This window comes from Scyliorhinus torazame, chromosome 30, assembly GCF_047496885.1.
Source record: "Scyliorhinus torazame isolate Kashiwa2021f chromosome 30, sScyTor2.1, whole genome shotgun sequence".
In the NCBI taxonomy this organism is placed as follows: Eukaryota; Metazoa; Chordata; class Chondrichthyes; order Carcharhiniformes; family Scyliorhinidae; genus Scyliorhinus; species Scyliorhinus torazame.
Genome location: NC_092736.1, coordinates 16,575,616 through 16,590,364, shown reverse-complemented (window position 1 = coordinate 16,590,364; position 14,749 = coordinate 16,575,616). Strand labels below are relative to the sequence as shown.

Genomic DNA, 14,749 nt, shown 5'->3' with positions numbered 1-14,749 from the left:
AAAGCAGATGGTGACATTTGAATTCAATAAAAATCAGGACTTAAAAGTCCATGTTCGATTGGCATCTGGCTCACTAATGCCCTTTAGGGAAAGAAATCTGCCGTCCTTACCTGGTCTGGCCTACATGTGACTCCAGATGTGTGGTTGACTTTTAACTGCCCCCCCCACTGAAATGATCGAGCGAGGCACTCAGTTAAAAGAACAATTAGGGATGGACTTGAACTGAGTTCATTCGTGGGATGTGGGAGAATTTTTCAAATAAGACACTCAAGCTTGTTCTGCCATTTTGCGAGATGACAATTGATTTGTATCTTAATTCCACCCACCCACCTGGATTCCCTAGTCTTAAACTCTTATTTTGAAATTTGCAATTGACCCTCAATGGTTGTTTCCAGGGGAGAGAGTTCCAGAGTTCCACTCTCTCTTGTGTGAAGACATCAACACTCAAGAGCTTTGTTGCTAACTTTCAAAAAACAAGGGTTAGAACCTAAATCGGGGGTCTCGCATTTAAGGTGGAGATAAGGAGGATGTTCTTTTAAGGGTCATTGACCTTTGGAGGTTTCTTCCCCGGAGAGCAGTAGAGGTTGTGTCAATGAATATATCTAAGGCTGATTTAGACAGACTTTTGATTGACTTGGAGCCGAGCGGTAGGAGGAGGGGGTTGCGGAGGGGGGCCAGATAGGTAAGTGGAGTCGAGGGCTCTGCCTTACCCTCCATGAGCTTGTGGAATGGCAGAGCATGCTTGAAAGGGATGCTTGAGGAAGAAACTACATTGACATTGAATATTAGATTGCACCAGCGGATGAGGGAAGGAAGGGTTGAATGGGCAGCACGGTAGCATGGTGGTTAGCACTGTTGCTTCACAGCTCCAGGGTCCCAGGTTCGATTCCCGGCTTGGGTCACTGTCTGTGCGGAGGAGTCTGCACGTTCTCCCCGTGTGTGCGTGGGTTTCCTCCGGGTGCTCCGGTTTCCTCCCACAGTCCAAAGATGTGCACGTTAGGTGGATTGGCCATGCTAAATTGCCCTTAGTGTCTGAAATTGCCCTTAGTGTTGGGTGGGGTTACTGGGTTATGGGGATAGGGTGGAGGTGTGGGCTTGGTTAGGGTGCTCTTTCAAAGAGCCGGTGCAGACTCAATGGGCCAAAAGGCCTCCTTCTGCACTGTAAATTCTATGATTCTAACGTGGGAAAACTGTAAGTAAATGTGATTAGGACTATTTGCTTGCATGGAGGTCACACACCAACATGGACTGGTTGGTATGTTGGTCCATATATATGTGTATATTTCTGTCGATAATTCGAATAAAGGCAGAATTTCATGTGTAACTTTAAAAAAAAACCTCCAATAGGATTCCTGGGACAAATTATGGATACAATGATATCAGTGCCACATGATATTTAAATATCTGCATGTAGTGCCTGGGAAACGAAGGTCGGTCTATGTCGATTTTTGGGGCATCTGAGTGTACCTCCCAAGTTGCGACAACGGTGGTTCTATTTGTGTGCTTACATCTGGCATTGGTTCCATCTCAGGCTGCCAACAGCACAGAGCGAGGTGCGGCCTGTCTGACGAGGCTTTCCCCGGTGGTGTGGCGCTTTCCTCACGCGAGCTTGAAGGGATGGGCTGGAGGCAATCAAAGCTGTCAACAGGTGGGATCACGTTACGGAACACTATGAATCTATAACTATAAATCTGCTCGGCAAATCCTCTTTCCGTTTAAAACCTTGGGCGAAATTCTCCAGTATCGGCGCGATGTCCGCCGACTGCCGCCCAAAACGGCGCAAATCAGTCGGGCATCGCGCCGCCCCAAAGGTGCAGAATGCTCTGCATCTTGGGGGGCCGAGCCCCAACCTTAAGGGGCTAGGCCCGCGCCAGACAAATTTCCGCCCCGCCAGCTGGCGGGAAAGGCCTTTGGTGCCCCGCTAGCTGGCGCGGAAATGACATCTCCGGGCGGCGCATGCGCGGGAGCGTTAGCGGCCGCTGACGGCATTCCCGCGCATGCGCAATGGAGGGAGTCTCTTCCGCCTCCACCATGGTGGAGATCGTGGCGAAGGCGGAAGGAAAAGAGTGCCCCCACGGCACAGGTCCGCCCACGGATCGGTGGGCCCCGATCGCGGGCCAGGCCACCGTGGGGGCACCCCCCCGGGGCCAGATCGCCCCGCGCCCCCCCCAGGACCCCGGAGCCCGCCCGCGCCGCCTTGTCCCGCCGGTAAGGTAGGTGGTTTAATCTACGCCGGCGGGACAGGCATTTTAGCAGCGGGACTTCGGCCCATCCGAGCTGGAGAATCGCGGGGGGAGGGGGCCCCCGCCAATCGGCGTGGCGCGATTCCCGCCCCCGCCGAATATCCGGTGCCGGAGAATTCGGCAACCGGCGGGGGCGGGATTCACGCCAGCCCCCGGCGATTCTCCGACCCGGTGGGGGGTCGGAGAATCTCGCCCCAGGTCCCCAACCCGGCCCAACTTCCAAGGAAAGTGTGGTCCACCCTTGACGGGTTCAGGGCAAGCTTGGCCGACCTTCACAGCCCCCTGTGTGCCTGTGGGAGAGAGGAAACTATGCACCACATCATAGAAGAATGCCCGATCCACACACCCATCAGAGGAGGCTTCTCTGCACTCGACACAGAAGGAATGGAAGAAATTGCATGGCTTAGAGACTTTGCATTCGCTAAATAAATAAATTGTTGAAACTTACTGCTATTATTTTTGTATCTTCGCTTCCCCACCCCCAAATTAATCTCCTGCTCCTTGTTTTTTTAATTCTCTACGTGTCAATTGAATTGACTCCCAAATGAGGGAGGAGGTGGCGTATTGTCACTGGACTAGTAATCCAGAGCCCTGAGCACCTGGGACTAGGGTTCGAATCCCACCATGGTGAAATTAGAATTCAATAAAAATCTGGAATTGAAGTGCAACGATGATCATGAAACCATTGTCGATGTTTGAAAAACCCCATCTGATTCATTAGTGTTCTTCAGCAAAGAAAATCTGCTATCTTCACCGGGTCTGGCCTACATGTGCCTCCAGACCCATAGCAATATCGTGGTTGACTCTTTTAAAAAAAAAAAAAAAAAAAAATTTAGAGTACCCGATTCTTTTTTTCCAATTAAGGGGCAATTTAACGTGGCCAATCCACCTAGCCTGCACATCTTTGGGATGTGGGGGTGAAACCCACGCAAACACGGGGAGAATGTGCAAACTCCACACGGACGGTGACCCGGGCCGGGATTGAACCCGGGTCTTCGGTGCCATGAGGCAGCAGTGCTAACGACTGCTCCAATGTGTCGCCCATCGTGGTTGACTCTTAACTGCTCTCTGAAATGGTCTAGCAAGATACTCAGCTCAAGGGTAATCAGGAATGGGTAATAAATGTTGGCCTAATCAGCAACACCCACATCCCCTAAATTAATTTTTTTTTTAAATTATGGGGCGGTATTTCCCCCACCACCCCCCCCCGCAGGGTGGGAGAATCGCCGGGGCGCGCCACGCCGCCCCGACCCCCACACGCGATTCTCCCACCCCCCCGAAACCAGCGCCGCGAGAATCACGCTTTGCCGCTCGGAGAATCGCCGCAAACGGCGAGCGGCGATTCAGATGGGCCGAGCGGCTGCGCGTAAACGGCCTCGTCCCGCCGGCGCTGTCCACACCTGGTCGCTGCCGGCGGGTACTCGTCGCGAAGGCTTGGGGGGGGGGGGGCGGCCTATGGGGGGCGGGGGGGTCTCCGTTCCCGGGGGGGCGGGGGGGGGGGGGGGGGGCCTCCGGAGTGGCCTGGTACGCGATCGGGACCAACCGATCGGCGGGCCGGCCTCTCTGGTCGGCGGGCCTCCTTTCTTCCGCCGGCGAGCCTGGATCCATCCGCCATGTTTGTGCGGGGCGGCCTGGGGGAGGACGGCCGCCGCGCATGCGCTAGTTGGCGCCGGCCCAACTGCGCATGCGCGGGACCCAAGGCGCTCAGGCCCCGCCCCCATAAATCGCACGACGCCCCTGCTAGCCCCACGGAGGGGGGAGAATAGGGGTCTGGGAATGAGCGCTGACGCCGGAGTAAAACACTCCGGTTTTTACACCGGCGTCTGCACTTAGACTCCCGTTGGGAGAATCCCGCCTATGATTTCTGTTTGATTTTTGATTTTTTCAAAATTATTTCTGCCCGAAGCTTGGCAACATTATGCAACTGTATGGCGCCTGTGTTCAAGTGGTGCAAGAGGTGACCTTTTTATATCTGTGACTTTCCTTTAGGACATCAAAGGTCAGTACTGGACCGATGAAGACTCTGATGGAGACAATGATTCAGATGAATTCCTGTATGGCGTGCAGGTAATCAGTGCTTGATTTAGCTCATTTTAGGGTACAGACGAGGGTAAAACAACCTTCTTGCGCATTCATCACTCCAGACGTTAAGAGCCACTGGATTTGTGGGTGGGGCAGAAGATATGTTAACCAGGGCTGGATTCTAGGGGTGGCACGTGGCGCAGTGGTTAGCACTGGGACTACGGCACTGAGGACCTGGGTTCAAATCCCGGCCCTGGGTCACTGTCCGAGTAGAGTTTGCACATTCTCCCTGTGTCTGCGTGGGTTTCACCCCCACAACCCAAAGATGTGCAAAAAGGTGGATTAGCCAAGCTAAATTGCCCTTAATTGGAAAATAAAAATAATTGGGTACTAACAAGGGCTGGATTCTTCCGCTCCGCCCGCTGCAAGTACGCCACGGGCAAGAGGCGGACAATGGAGAAGTCCATTGACCTCGGGCTGGATTCTCCGATCGCCGGGCGAACGCGGCTGGAGAATCCTGTCCCAAGTTGTAAAAATCAGCACTTGAAAACATGATGCAAGACGATTCAGTGGTAACTTTCAGAAGGGAATTGGATATTTCCTAAAAAAAAAAGGAGAGATTTTCCGGGTTATGAGGAAAGAGCGAGACGATGGGTATTATGAGCGAGACGATGGGTGTTATGGGAGAGGCGTTTTCAGAACCCCAAAATGTATCATGGAGTTCAACCAACCTCTCCCTTTAATGGATTTGTTGCTTTTCCTAGCACACGGCTTGTTCCCTAGGTGTGGGATTACAATTATGGACACGTGGGTTTTTAAACACAAAACACTGTTTATTCCATGAACTCAACTTAACATCTTAAATAAACATTGGCTCTCTTAACACCCCTTACTTCAAAGATAACTCCGAAAATATTGCAACAGTAAATAATTCCTTAAAATGTTCCTTCAAACTTCCAAGAGACTTAACACCTTTAAACAGAATCACATCAGGTTAAAGGCTTTACTTTAAATCACCCAAATGATCCAGAGATAGTCTTTCATGGCAGAGATCACAGCAAATCCAGCTCACTGCAAAACACAGACACACACAAGCTGCTTTTCAAACAAAACCTGCAAAACTAAACTGCAAAATGGCTGACCTGACCTCAGCTCCATCCACTCTCTGACATCACTGTTTTCTTAAAAGTACATTGCTTAAACATCCATGTCTTAAAGGTACTCTCACATGACAATGGGACTAATTGGATAAAACTCACAAAGAACCAACACAGACAAGATGGCTTTCTTATTTGCTGTATGATTCTCCAACTCATAGGACAGCTGCCTGTCTATTTGATCTCGCACATCAACTCGCATTAAGCAACGCCCTTGGTATAAAAAAATGTCACAAACAGGGATAGGGGAAAATCAGACATCGAGCCAGAAACGGGGGACATGAGATGAGGCGCTTAAGGAGGTGGGCTCTGAGGAGGTCTGTAAAGGGGATGAGGCAGGGTGGCTGAGTTCCAGAGAGTAGAACCAAGGGTGATTGGAGACCAGGGTGAAGGAAGCGCTTGAGAAAGGACAGGTTAGGGGTGCTTGGAGGTGGACAATGCTGTATTCCCACTGGACAATTGGTACCTGAGGCACATTACCAGAGATAGTAATTAATTTGAGGAAATACAATGAAAGAAGTAAATCCATATCAGTCAAGAAAGGAGATTTAGGATATACACTTAATGGTAGGACTGTTTGGTTTAGATGGAGGTGTAGAAATCCTGGGTTTGTAGACCATGGTGCTTTTCCTTAGAATGAGAAGGGACGGGATTCGATGGGCCTTTCCTTGTCTTTTATGTTATCAACAGACCAATTGCATCATTCCACTTCCGTGCTTTTGACAAAGAAACAAAAAAGGGGTTGCTGTGACTTCTTATATAAGGGCCAGCTCTTGAGGAGCATAAAGCCTTGAAATTAGTTGACCAAATACATTTCTCTTTCCTTGCTTCGCTATAGAAAAGGCATCTTGTAGTTTTCACCGCCCGGTCACTAGCAATGAGTACAAAGGGTTTCCCACACATACCCCTGACGCTAACCACAGTAATACCAGCAATCAAAACAATCAGGAAAAGCTTCACAAGCCTCTTGCAAAACAGTGACAAACATTTGTGGCGCAACCCCCCCCCCCCAGTGGATTATTTTGCCCCCCGGCTCTCATTTCATGACTACTACTTCTGAAAGGTGAAAATAGTTTTATGATTTTTTTTGATGAATCACGATTTATGTAGAACAAAGAACAAAGAAAATTACAGCACAGGAACAGGCCCTTCGGCCCTCCCAGCCTGCGCCGGATGTGGGAAACCTCTGGAGCCTGACTCGTCAGTCGGCGCTATTTCGAGGAGTTCGATGGACTGCAATAGATATTTCTACATGGGTGGCTAGCTTGTTATGCAAAACAGTGAGCTTTCCATGGAGCAGAGATGAAATCTGGCCAGTACAAATGACAATTGATTGGTCTGTATTGAGGAGGACTTCTCTGAAATACCATTACGATGCTTGGTAAAGGGGGCAAATTTCACAAATGGATTTGAAGTCAATTGATGAACAAACCTATGCTTTACGACACATGCTGGCTGCCATGCTCTGTAGACTGGCCGATGTGAATGATGAATACAGAACATCTAGTTTAAATAATTTATTGTCAAACAACTGCGTGATAAAGATCACTAGGCAAAATAAAATAATAAACTACTAACACTAATTAACTATTGTAGAGCTACTACTTACTACGTACAAAATATGTCTATCCCCCAATATGACTTACTCCCAACTCCCCAGCCACAGGGTCACATGATGGGTTAACACTGCCACCTCATGGTCGGAGGTCATGTATAACATTATGTACAGAATTGCCTTATGCATATCATCATACTTGCTGTCTGTGAGACTATTCGGTGTGATTGGCCGCTTACCCTTTCTGATGACATGCCTGTTGCTGGATGCCTGGATCACCCGTTGACTTGGCACCCGGCCCAAATCACCACTGGGAAAGGGGAAATCCACATCACTGAGATCGCTGATCTCCATGGGCAACTTTCTCCGATGTGACTTTTCTGCTAATCACAAAATCTGAGCCATTAGCCTTCAAAACAAAATGAAGAGCAAAAAAGCCATTGGTTGCTGAGATTCGTCACAAATCATCGAAAGGTGGTCAATCATTTTTTTAAAACTTTGAAGTTAAAGATACTGGACTTGCACACAGGAGTCTAGAAGACCACAACAGTAGCGTGCATTTCCTCTTCCAAACCTACCCTAACTTGGTTAATGGTTGTGAGGATTAGAGGAGACACTTGTTTCTTGAGAAGCTTTGTTTTGGAATGCAAACGAGGGGACTTCTGGATGTATCAAGACATATCATTTATGGGTCGGTATGGATCTCCACTCATGTGCTGTGGCCACTTTGGGCTTTTCTGATGGTCCAATTCAGAAGACTGTCGGCATTGTTAAAACCAAACCACGGTCTCAACAAATGGCCCCAAAGTTGGATTTCACCAACAGTTGTGCTTCTAATTCCAGTACTTTTATCTCCGATTAAAAGTATCTGAGCAAGGATGGCCCAGCATGTGTGCAAACAAAATTGTTGCCTCATCATTGTTGCAAAATTTCCCAGACCCATTGTCCTTCAACATACCATTCGATAATATCAGTATTGGCTGGATCGCTGGTTTGGGATGCAGAGCAAGGCCAGCAGCGCGGATTCAATTCCCATACTGGCTGAGGTTATTCACAAAGGCCCCCCCTTCCCAACCTTGCCCCTCGCCTGAGGTGTGGTGACCATCAGGTTGAATCACCATCAATCAGCTCTCCCCCCCCCCCCCCCCCCCCCCCCCTCAAAAGGGAAAGCAGCCTATGGTCATCTGGGACTGTGGCGACTTTATCAGTGGCCTGTTCCATTACCAATCATGTTTTTTAAGTAAAACTGTCAATTTGCCTCAGACCTACAAAGATAGTAAGAACTGCCATTGTGACACAATGCAATAAAGGAAATCGCAATTGGGGAAGCATCTCAAGAGTTTCATTGATTCAGCTTTAACAATTTGCAATGGTAAAACTGATTGTCTTCGACAGGGTAATGCATTTAATCAGATATTACATAGCAACAGAAACAGATGCATATGTGTGTTGTAAATGCATTCACCCCAACTGGTCCATTCTGGTAATTACACTCCATACGAGCCTCTTCTCACCTTATATCGGGGGTGATTCTCCGAGACCCGCGCCGGGCCGGGGGAATCACCCTTACCGCGCCACGAAGCCCCGACGCGCGATTCTCCGAGGTGCGGACAATCGGTGCCATTTGCGGCCGCGGGCCGCTGGAATCAGGGAGGCCGCCGATTCTCCGGCCCACGTGGGCCGAGTGGCCCGCTGATACGACAAAGTCCCAACGGCGCCATCCACCCCTGGTCGCTGCCGGTGGGAACTCTGCGCAGATGGTCGGGGGAGGCCTGTGGAGGGTGGGGGGGGGCTCCTTTACCGGGGGGGGGGGTGTGGGGGGGGGTGTGGGGGGGGGGCCTCCGATGGGGTCTGGCCCACAATCGGGGCCCACCGATCAGCGGGCTGGCCTCTCTTCCCCCCCCCCCCTCCGTGCCTACTTTCTGGTGCACCCGGCCCCTGAACACCGACGTCATCTTGAGTCGGGGCCGGCGCGCTAAAGAAGTCTCCCGCGCATGAGCGGGTTGGCGCGGCCCAGCTGCTCATGCGCGGGTTGGCGCGGTGCCCATTTGGCGCCGCGAAAGGAGGCTGGAGCGGCGCGAACCACTCCAGCGCCGTGCTGGCCCCCTGTGGGGGACAGAATCTGTCGTACCCAGACTCGGTTCGCGCCGTCGTGAAATGCGACGGCGTTCACGACGGCGTGAACACTTGGGCTCCAGATTGGAGAATCACTCCCATCATCTCATCCCATCGTAACTTTCCATTTTTGGGGTCTGGTTAAGCTTGGTTGGCTGGACAGCTGGTTCATGATACAGAGCCCCCAGCATGGGTTCAATTCCCGTACTGGCTGAGGTTGTTCATGAAGGACCACCGTCTCAACCTTGCCCCCCCCCCCCCCCCCCCCCCCCCGCTCCCCCCCTCCCCCCACCAACCTGAGCTGTGGTGATCCTTAGGTTAAATCGCCACCAGTCTGCTTTCCACCTCAAAGAGGAAAGCACTCAGTCTTCAACTGGGACTTCACCAGGGCGGCACGGTGGTGCAGAGGTTAGCAATGCTGCCGCACGACACCGAGGTCGCGGGTTCGATCCCGGTCCCGGGTTACAGTCCGTGTGGAGTTCGCACGTTCTCCCCGTGTCTGTGTGGGTCTCACCCCCACAACCCAAAGATGTGCAGAGTAGGTGGACTGGCCACGCTAAATTGTCCCTTAATTGGAATAAGAAATGATTGGGACCTCTAAATTTATAAAGAAAAAAAAACTGGGACTTCTTCAAGAGAAGGAACCTGCTTTCTAAATGAAAATTGACCAATCTGTTCACTCGATCTCCCCAAGATCTCTCCCCACCTCTCGGGCGTCAAACGGCGTGGGTTTCCTCCGGGTGCTCCGGTTTCCTCCCACAGTCCAAAGACGTGCAGGTTAGGTGGATTGGCCATGAAAAATTGCCCTTAGTGTCCAAAAAGGTTAGGAGGGTTATTGGGCTACGGGGATAGGGTGGAAGTGAGGGCTTAAGTGGGTCGGTGCAGACTCGATGGGCCGAATGGCCTCCTTCTGCACTGTGTATTCAATGTTCTACGTTCTATGTTCTATATTCTATGTCAACGTCTCGCAGCAAGTCAGGGCACACAAGCTGAATGAAAACTGCAATAATATGCGAGAAAGACATGGTAGAATGCCAAACTTTCCCCATTTAAAATCTTTTGCCTTTATATTGCAAGACCTGTTTGGATTTTAAAGACTCCTTTCGACCTGGTCATTGAGAATGTTGCCTGAACAATCAGAATGGGCCTCTCTAAAATGGTGCCTGTAGCAATTCAGCTCAGTAATGAATTGGGTACTCTAAGATTGGAAAAGAAAATGGTTCACTTTGGATCTTTGCAAACTGCCTCACACTTCAAGCAACTACACTGAGGGCGCGATTCTTCGATGCCGCGCCGTTTGGGAGAATCGCCTGGGGCGCCATTTTTCCCCGTGACGCCGGTCCGACGCCCTCCCGCGATGCACCCAAGTGGTGAGATCGGCACTATCTAGTTCTGCGCGGCACAGTCCGGCGAATCGCCCGAGACACCCAAAATGGCGATTCTCCGCCACCCCCGCTAGTCTCAGGCCCGGATGGGCTGAGCGGCCTGCCCAAAACAACGGCTTCCCGCCGGCGCCATCCACACCAGGGGGGGGGGGGGGGGGGGGGGGGCGGCCTGTGGGGGGGCGAGGGGGGTTCTTTCACCGGGGTAGGACTCAAAAGGGGTCTGGCCTGCGATTGGTGCCCACCGATCGGTGGGCCGGCCTCTCTGAAGGAGGACCTCCTTTCCTCCGCGTCCGGCCCCAGAGCCCCCACGCCATGTTGCATCGGGGTCGGCGCATTCTGTAAAGCCACCCCATGAATGATTTAATGGGCACCTGAATTTTTATAGATTAAATCTGGTGACGATTTAACCCCCTTTGTTGTTGTTCAATAATTTAGAACAGCCAATTATTTTTTTTTTTGCAATGAAGTGGCAATTTAGCGGGGCCAATTTACCTACCCTGCACATCTTTTTGGGTTGTGGGGGGTGAGACCCACGCAGACACGGGGAGAAAGTGCAAACTCCAACATGGACAGTGACCTGGGGCTGGGATTGAACCATGGTCCTCGGTGCCGTGAGGCAGCAGTGCTAACCACTGCACCACCGTGCCACCCCTCGATTTAACCCCCTTTGTGCTTGTCTGTCGCCATTCTGGTAACCCCGCGTGCCTGCGTGGGTTTCCTCCGGCTGCTCCGGTTTCCTCCCACAAGTCCCGAAAGACGTGCTGTTAGGTAATTTGGACATTCTGAATTCTCCCTCTGTGTACCCGAGCAGGAACCGGAGTGTGGCGACTAGGGGCTTTTCACAGTAACTTCATTGCAGTGTTAATGTAAGCCTACTTGTGACAATAAAGATTATTACAGTTGATGGGAGGGGTGCTGAAAGATAACAAAAGCAATCCACCTATCAATCTCCGAGTAGGCTAAAGTAGAGTGGTACCTAGTCCATCGTCAAACTCAGTTCAGATGTGGCACTCCCTAGATAAAGCAGTACCCAAACGGAGAATGGGAGGCAATCCAAGAGATAATGATGGAGGGCTTTCCAGAAACAGCCAATCTGGTGAAGCTACAGCACAAGACTACTTGAATGCCAACCAGCGAAAGCGGCAAGTGACACACAGAGCAAACTGATTCCATATAGTGTCCAAAATTGCCCTTAGTGTTGGGTGGGGTTACTGGGTTATGGGGATAGGGTGGAGGTGTGGGCTTCGGTAGGGTGCTCTTTCCAAGAGCCGGTGCAGACTCGATGGGCCGAATGGCCTCCTTCTGCACTGTAAATTCTATGAAATAACCAACGGATCAGATATAAACTCCGCAGTCCTTTCATGTCCAATTGTGAATGGTGGTGGACAATTAACAGGAGGAGGCGGCTCCACAAATAATCCCATCCTCAATGATGGGGGAGCCCAGCACATCAGTGCAAAAGCACAGGCTGAAGTATTTGCAACAATCTTCAGCCAGAAGTGCCGAGTGGAAGATCTTCCACAGCCTCCTCCTGAGGTCCCCAGCATCACAGATGTCAGTCTTATGCCAATTCTATTCACTCCCCGTGATATCAAGAAATGGCTGAAGGCAGTTGATACTGCAAAGGCTATGGACCCTGACAATATTCCAGCAATAGCACTGAATGCATGTGCTTCAGAACCAGCTGCGCCTTGAGCAAAGCTGTTCTAGTACAGCGACACTCGCATCTACCCAGCACTGTGCAAAAGTGCTCAGGTGTGTCCCGTTCACAAAAGGCAGGAGAATTAGCACCTTGTCAGTCTACCCTAGATCATTAGTAAAGTGATGGAAGGGGTTGGCGCCATTGCTATCAAGCAACACTTACTCAGCAATAACCTGCTCACTGACGCTCAGTTTGGCGTTCCATCAGGGCCACTCACCTCCTGACTTCATCATAGCCTTAGTCCAAACATGTACAAAAGAGCTGTACTCAAGAGGTGAGGGGAAACTGACTGCCTTTAACATCAAGACCGTATTTGACCGACTGTGGTGTCAAGGAGCCGTCACAAAACTGGAGTCAATGGGAATCAGGGGGAAAACTCTCTGCTGGTTGGAGTCATTCTTAGCACAAAGAAAGATAGTGTGGTTGTTGGAGGCCAATCATCTCAGTTCCAGCACATGAAAGCAGGAGTTCCTCAAGGATGTGTCCAAGGCCCAACCAACATCAGCTGTTTCACCAATGACCTTCCCTCCAACATGATGTCCGAAGTGGAGATATATTTGATTGCACAATGTTTAGCACCATTCCCAACTGCTCAGATACCGAAGCAGTCCATGTCCAAATGCAGCATGACCTGCACAGCATTCAGGGACGGGATTCTCCGACCCCCCCGCCGGGTGGGAGAATCGTCGGGGGGCGGCGTGAGCGGGCTCCGGGGTCCTGGGGAGCGGCGCTGGGCGATCTGGCCCCGGGGGGTGCCCCCACGGTGGCCTGGCCCGCGATCGTGGCCCACCGATCTGCGGGCGGGCCTGTGCCGTAGGGGCACGCTTTCCCCTCCGCGTCGGCCATAGCCTCCACGATGGCCGACGTGGAGGTGACCCCCCCTGCGCATGCACGGGGATGACATCAGCAGTCGCTGATGCTCCCGCGCATGCGTGGACTTCCGCCGGCCCGCGAAGTCCCTTCGGCCCCGGCTGGCATGGCGCCAAAGGCCTTCCACGCCAGCCAACAGGACGACAACCACTCCGGCTCAGGCCTAGCCCCTAAAGGTGAGGGCTTGGCCCCTAAAGGTGCGGAGAAATCCACACCTTTGGGGCGGCCCGACGCCAGAGTAGTTCACGCCACTCCATCCCGCCGGGACCCCCCGCCCCGCCGGGTAGGGGAGAATCCCGCCCCAGGTTTGGGCTGTTCAGTGGCAAATCACATTTGTGCCACACAAGTGCCAGACATTGACCATCTCCAACAAGAAAGGATCTAACCATCTCCCCTTAACATTCAATGGCATTACCATTGCTGAGTCCCCCACAAGCAACATCCTGCGGGTTAGAATTGGCCAAAAACTGAACAGCAGCAACTATATAAATACTGTGGCTACAAGAGCAGGTCCGAGGTTAGGAATTCTGTGGTGAGAAGCTCACCTCCTGACTTCCCGAATCCTGTCCACCATCTACAAGGCCCAAGTCAGGAATCTGATGGAATAATCTCCACTTCCCTGGATGAATGCAGCCCCATCAACATTCTAGAAGCTCAACACCATCCAGGACCAAGCAGTCCTGCTTGGTTGGCACTTCAAAAACAAACATTCACTCCTTTCAGCTCTAACGCACAGTTGCAGCAGTGCGTCCGATCTTTGCTACATTGCAGGAACTCACCAAGGCTCCTTCAACAGCACCTTCCAAACTCACAATCTCTACCACCGAGAAGGACAAGGGAAGTAGATGAATGGGAACAATACCAGCTGAAAGTCCCTCTCCAAGCCACACAGAATCCTGACTTGGAAATCCATTGTTGTTTCTGTGATGGTGGGTCGACGATCATCTGTATATAATAGGAGTAGTTCGTCATCACTGTAAATTCTATGATCTGCATGAGTATTATAGGTTATATGTTTACTGTTGTAGTTATTGCATCTGACCAGCAGGTGGGGCGAGTACGGAGTCCCAGGACCAGGATGTACCATGTGTTCCTTCAGAAGGTGTTTGTACGGAGTCGCATATTTGAGTAGCTCTGTTGTATCTCAGTGTAAGTTTGTGTAAGACATTTATTTCCAACTGGATTCATCTTAGACATGTTAAGTTATTCATTAGTGTAGTGTTAGTAATAAATAACTTTGTTTGTAAGACAAAGTCTGATATTCTTTGTTCACACGGCAATATCGAGATTCCACAAAAGCCCAATCAAAGAACATTCCAATTCCTTCACTGTTGTTGGGTAGAAATGCTGGAATTTTTCTCCCTAACAGCCCCCTGGGTGTACCTACACCACATGGACTGCAGTGGCTCAAGAAGGCGGTTCACCACCATCTTCTCAAGGGCAATTAGCGATGGGCAATAAATGCTGGCCTGGCCAGCGACGCCATATCCTGTGGGAAAAAAAAAAAATTCCCCTGTAAATGTACGTCGCTCTATGAGCCACAAAGGCTGCTGGATAATCCAAAGACATGTCTATCTAGATTTTCATGCCCGCCAGCTTTGACCAGTTTAGAGCTAACATCTGCAATGAAGCTCATTCTCACACAGTGCATGCCTGCCACTGAATGGTATTCTACTCTATATTTATTTAAAACGAGCGGC

At 51.0% G+C, this 14,749-nt stretch overlaps 1 protein-coding gene across 14 annotated transcripts in view; it reads left to right on the top strand.

Moving 5' to 3' along the window:
- LOC140404399 (protein mono-ADP-ribosyltransferase PARP6) overlaps nt 1-14,749 on the top strand; it is a 142,176-nt gene that overhangs the window by 30,855 nt on the left and 96,572 nt on the right. For all 14 annotated transcript variants that reach the window (XR_011938499.1, XR_011938500.1, XR_011938501.1 and 11 more), the window contains exons 3-4: nt 1,532-1,648; nt 4,233-4,310. Coding sequence is in view for 11 of the 14 variants with exons in the window: in XM_072492879.1 (XP_072348980.1) it covers nt 1,532-1,648; nt 4,233-4,310 (195 nt within the window). In the remaining 3 variants the exon portion in view is untranslated. The remainder of the gene's footprint in view (nt 1-1,531; nt 1,649-4,232; nt 4,311-14,749) is intronic.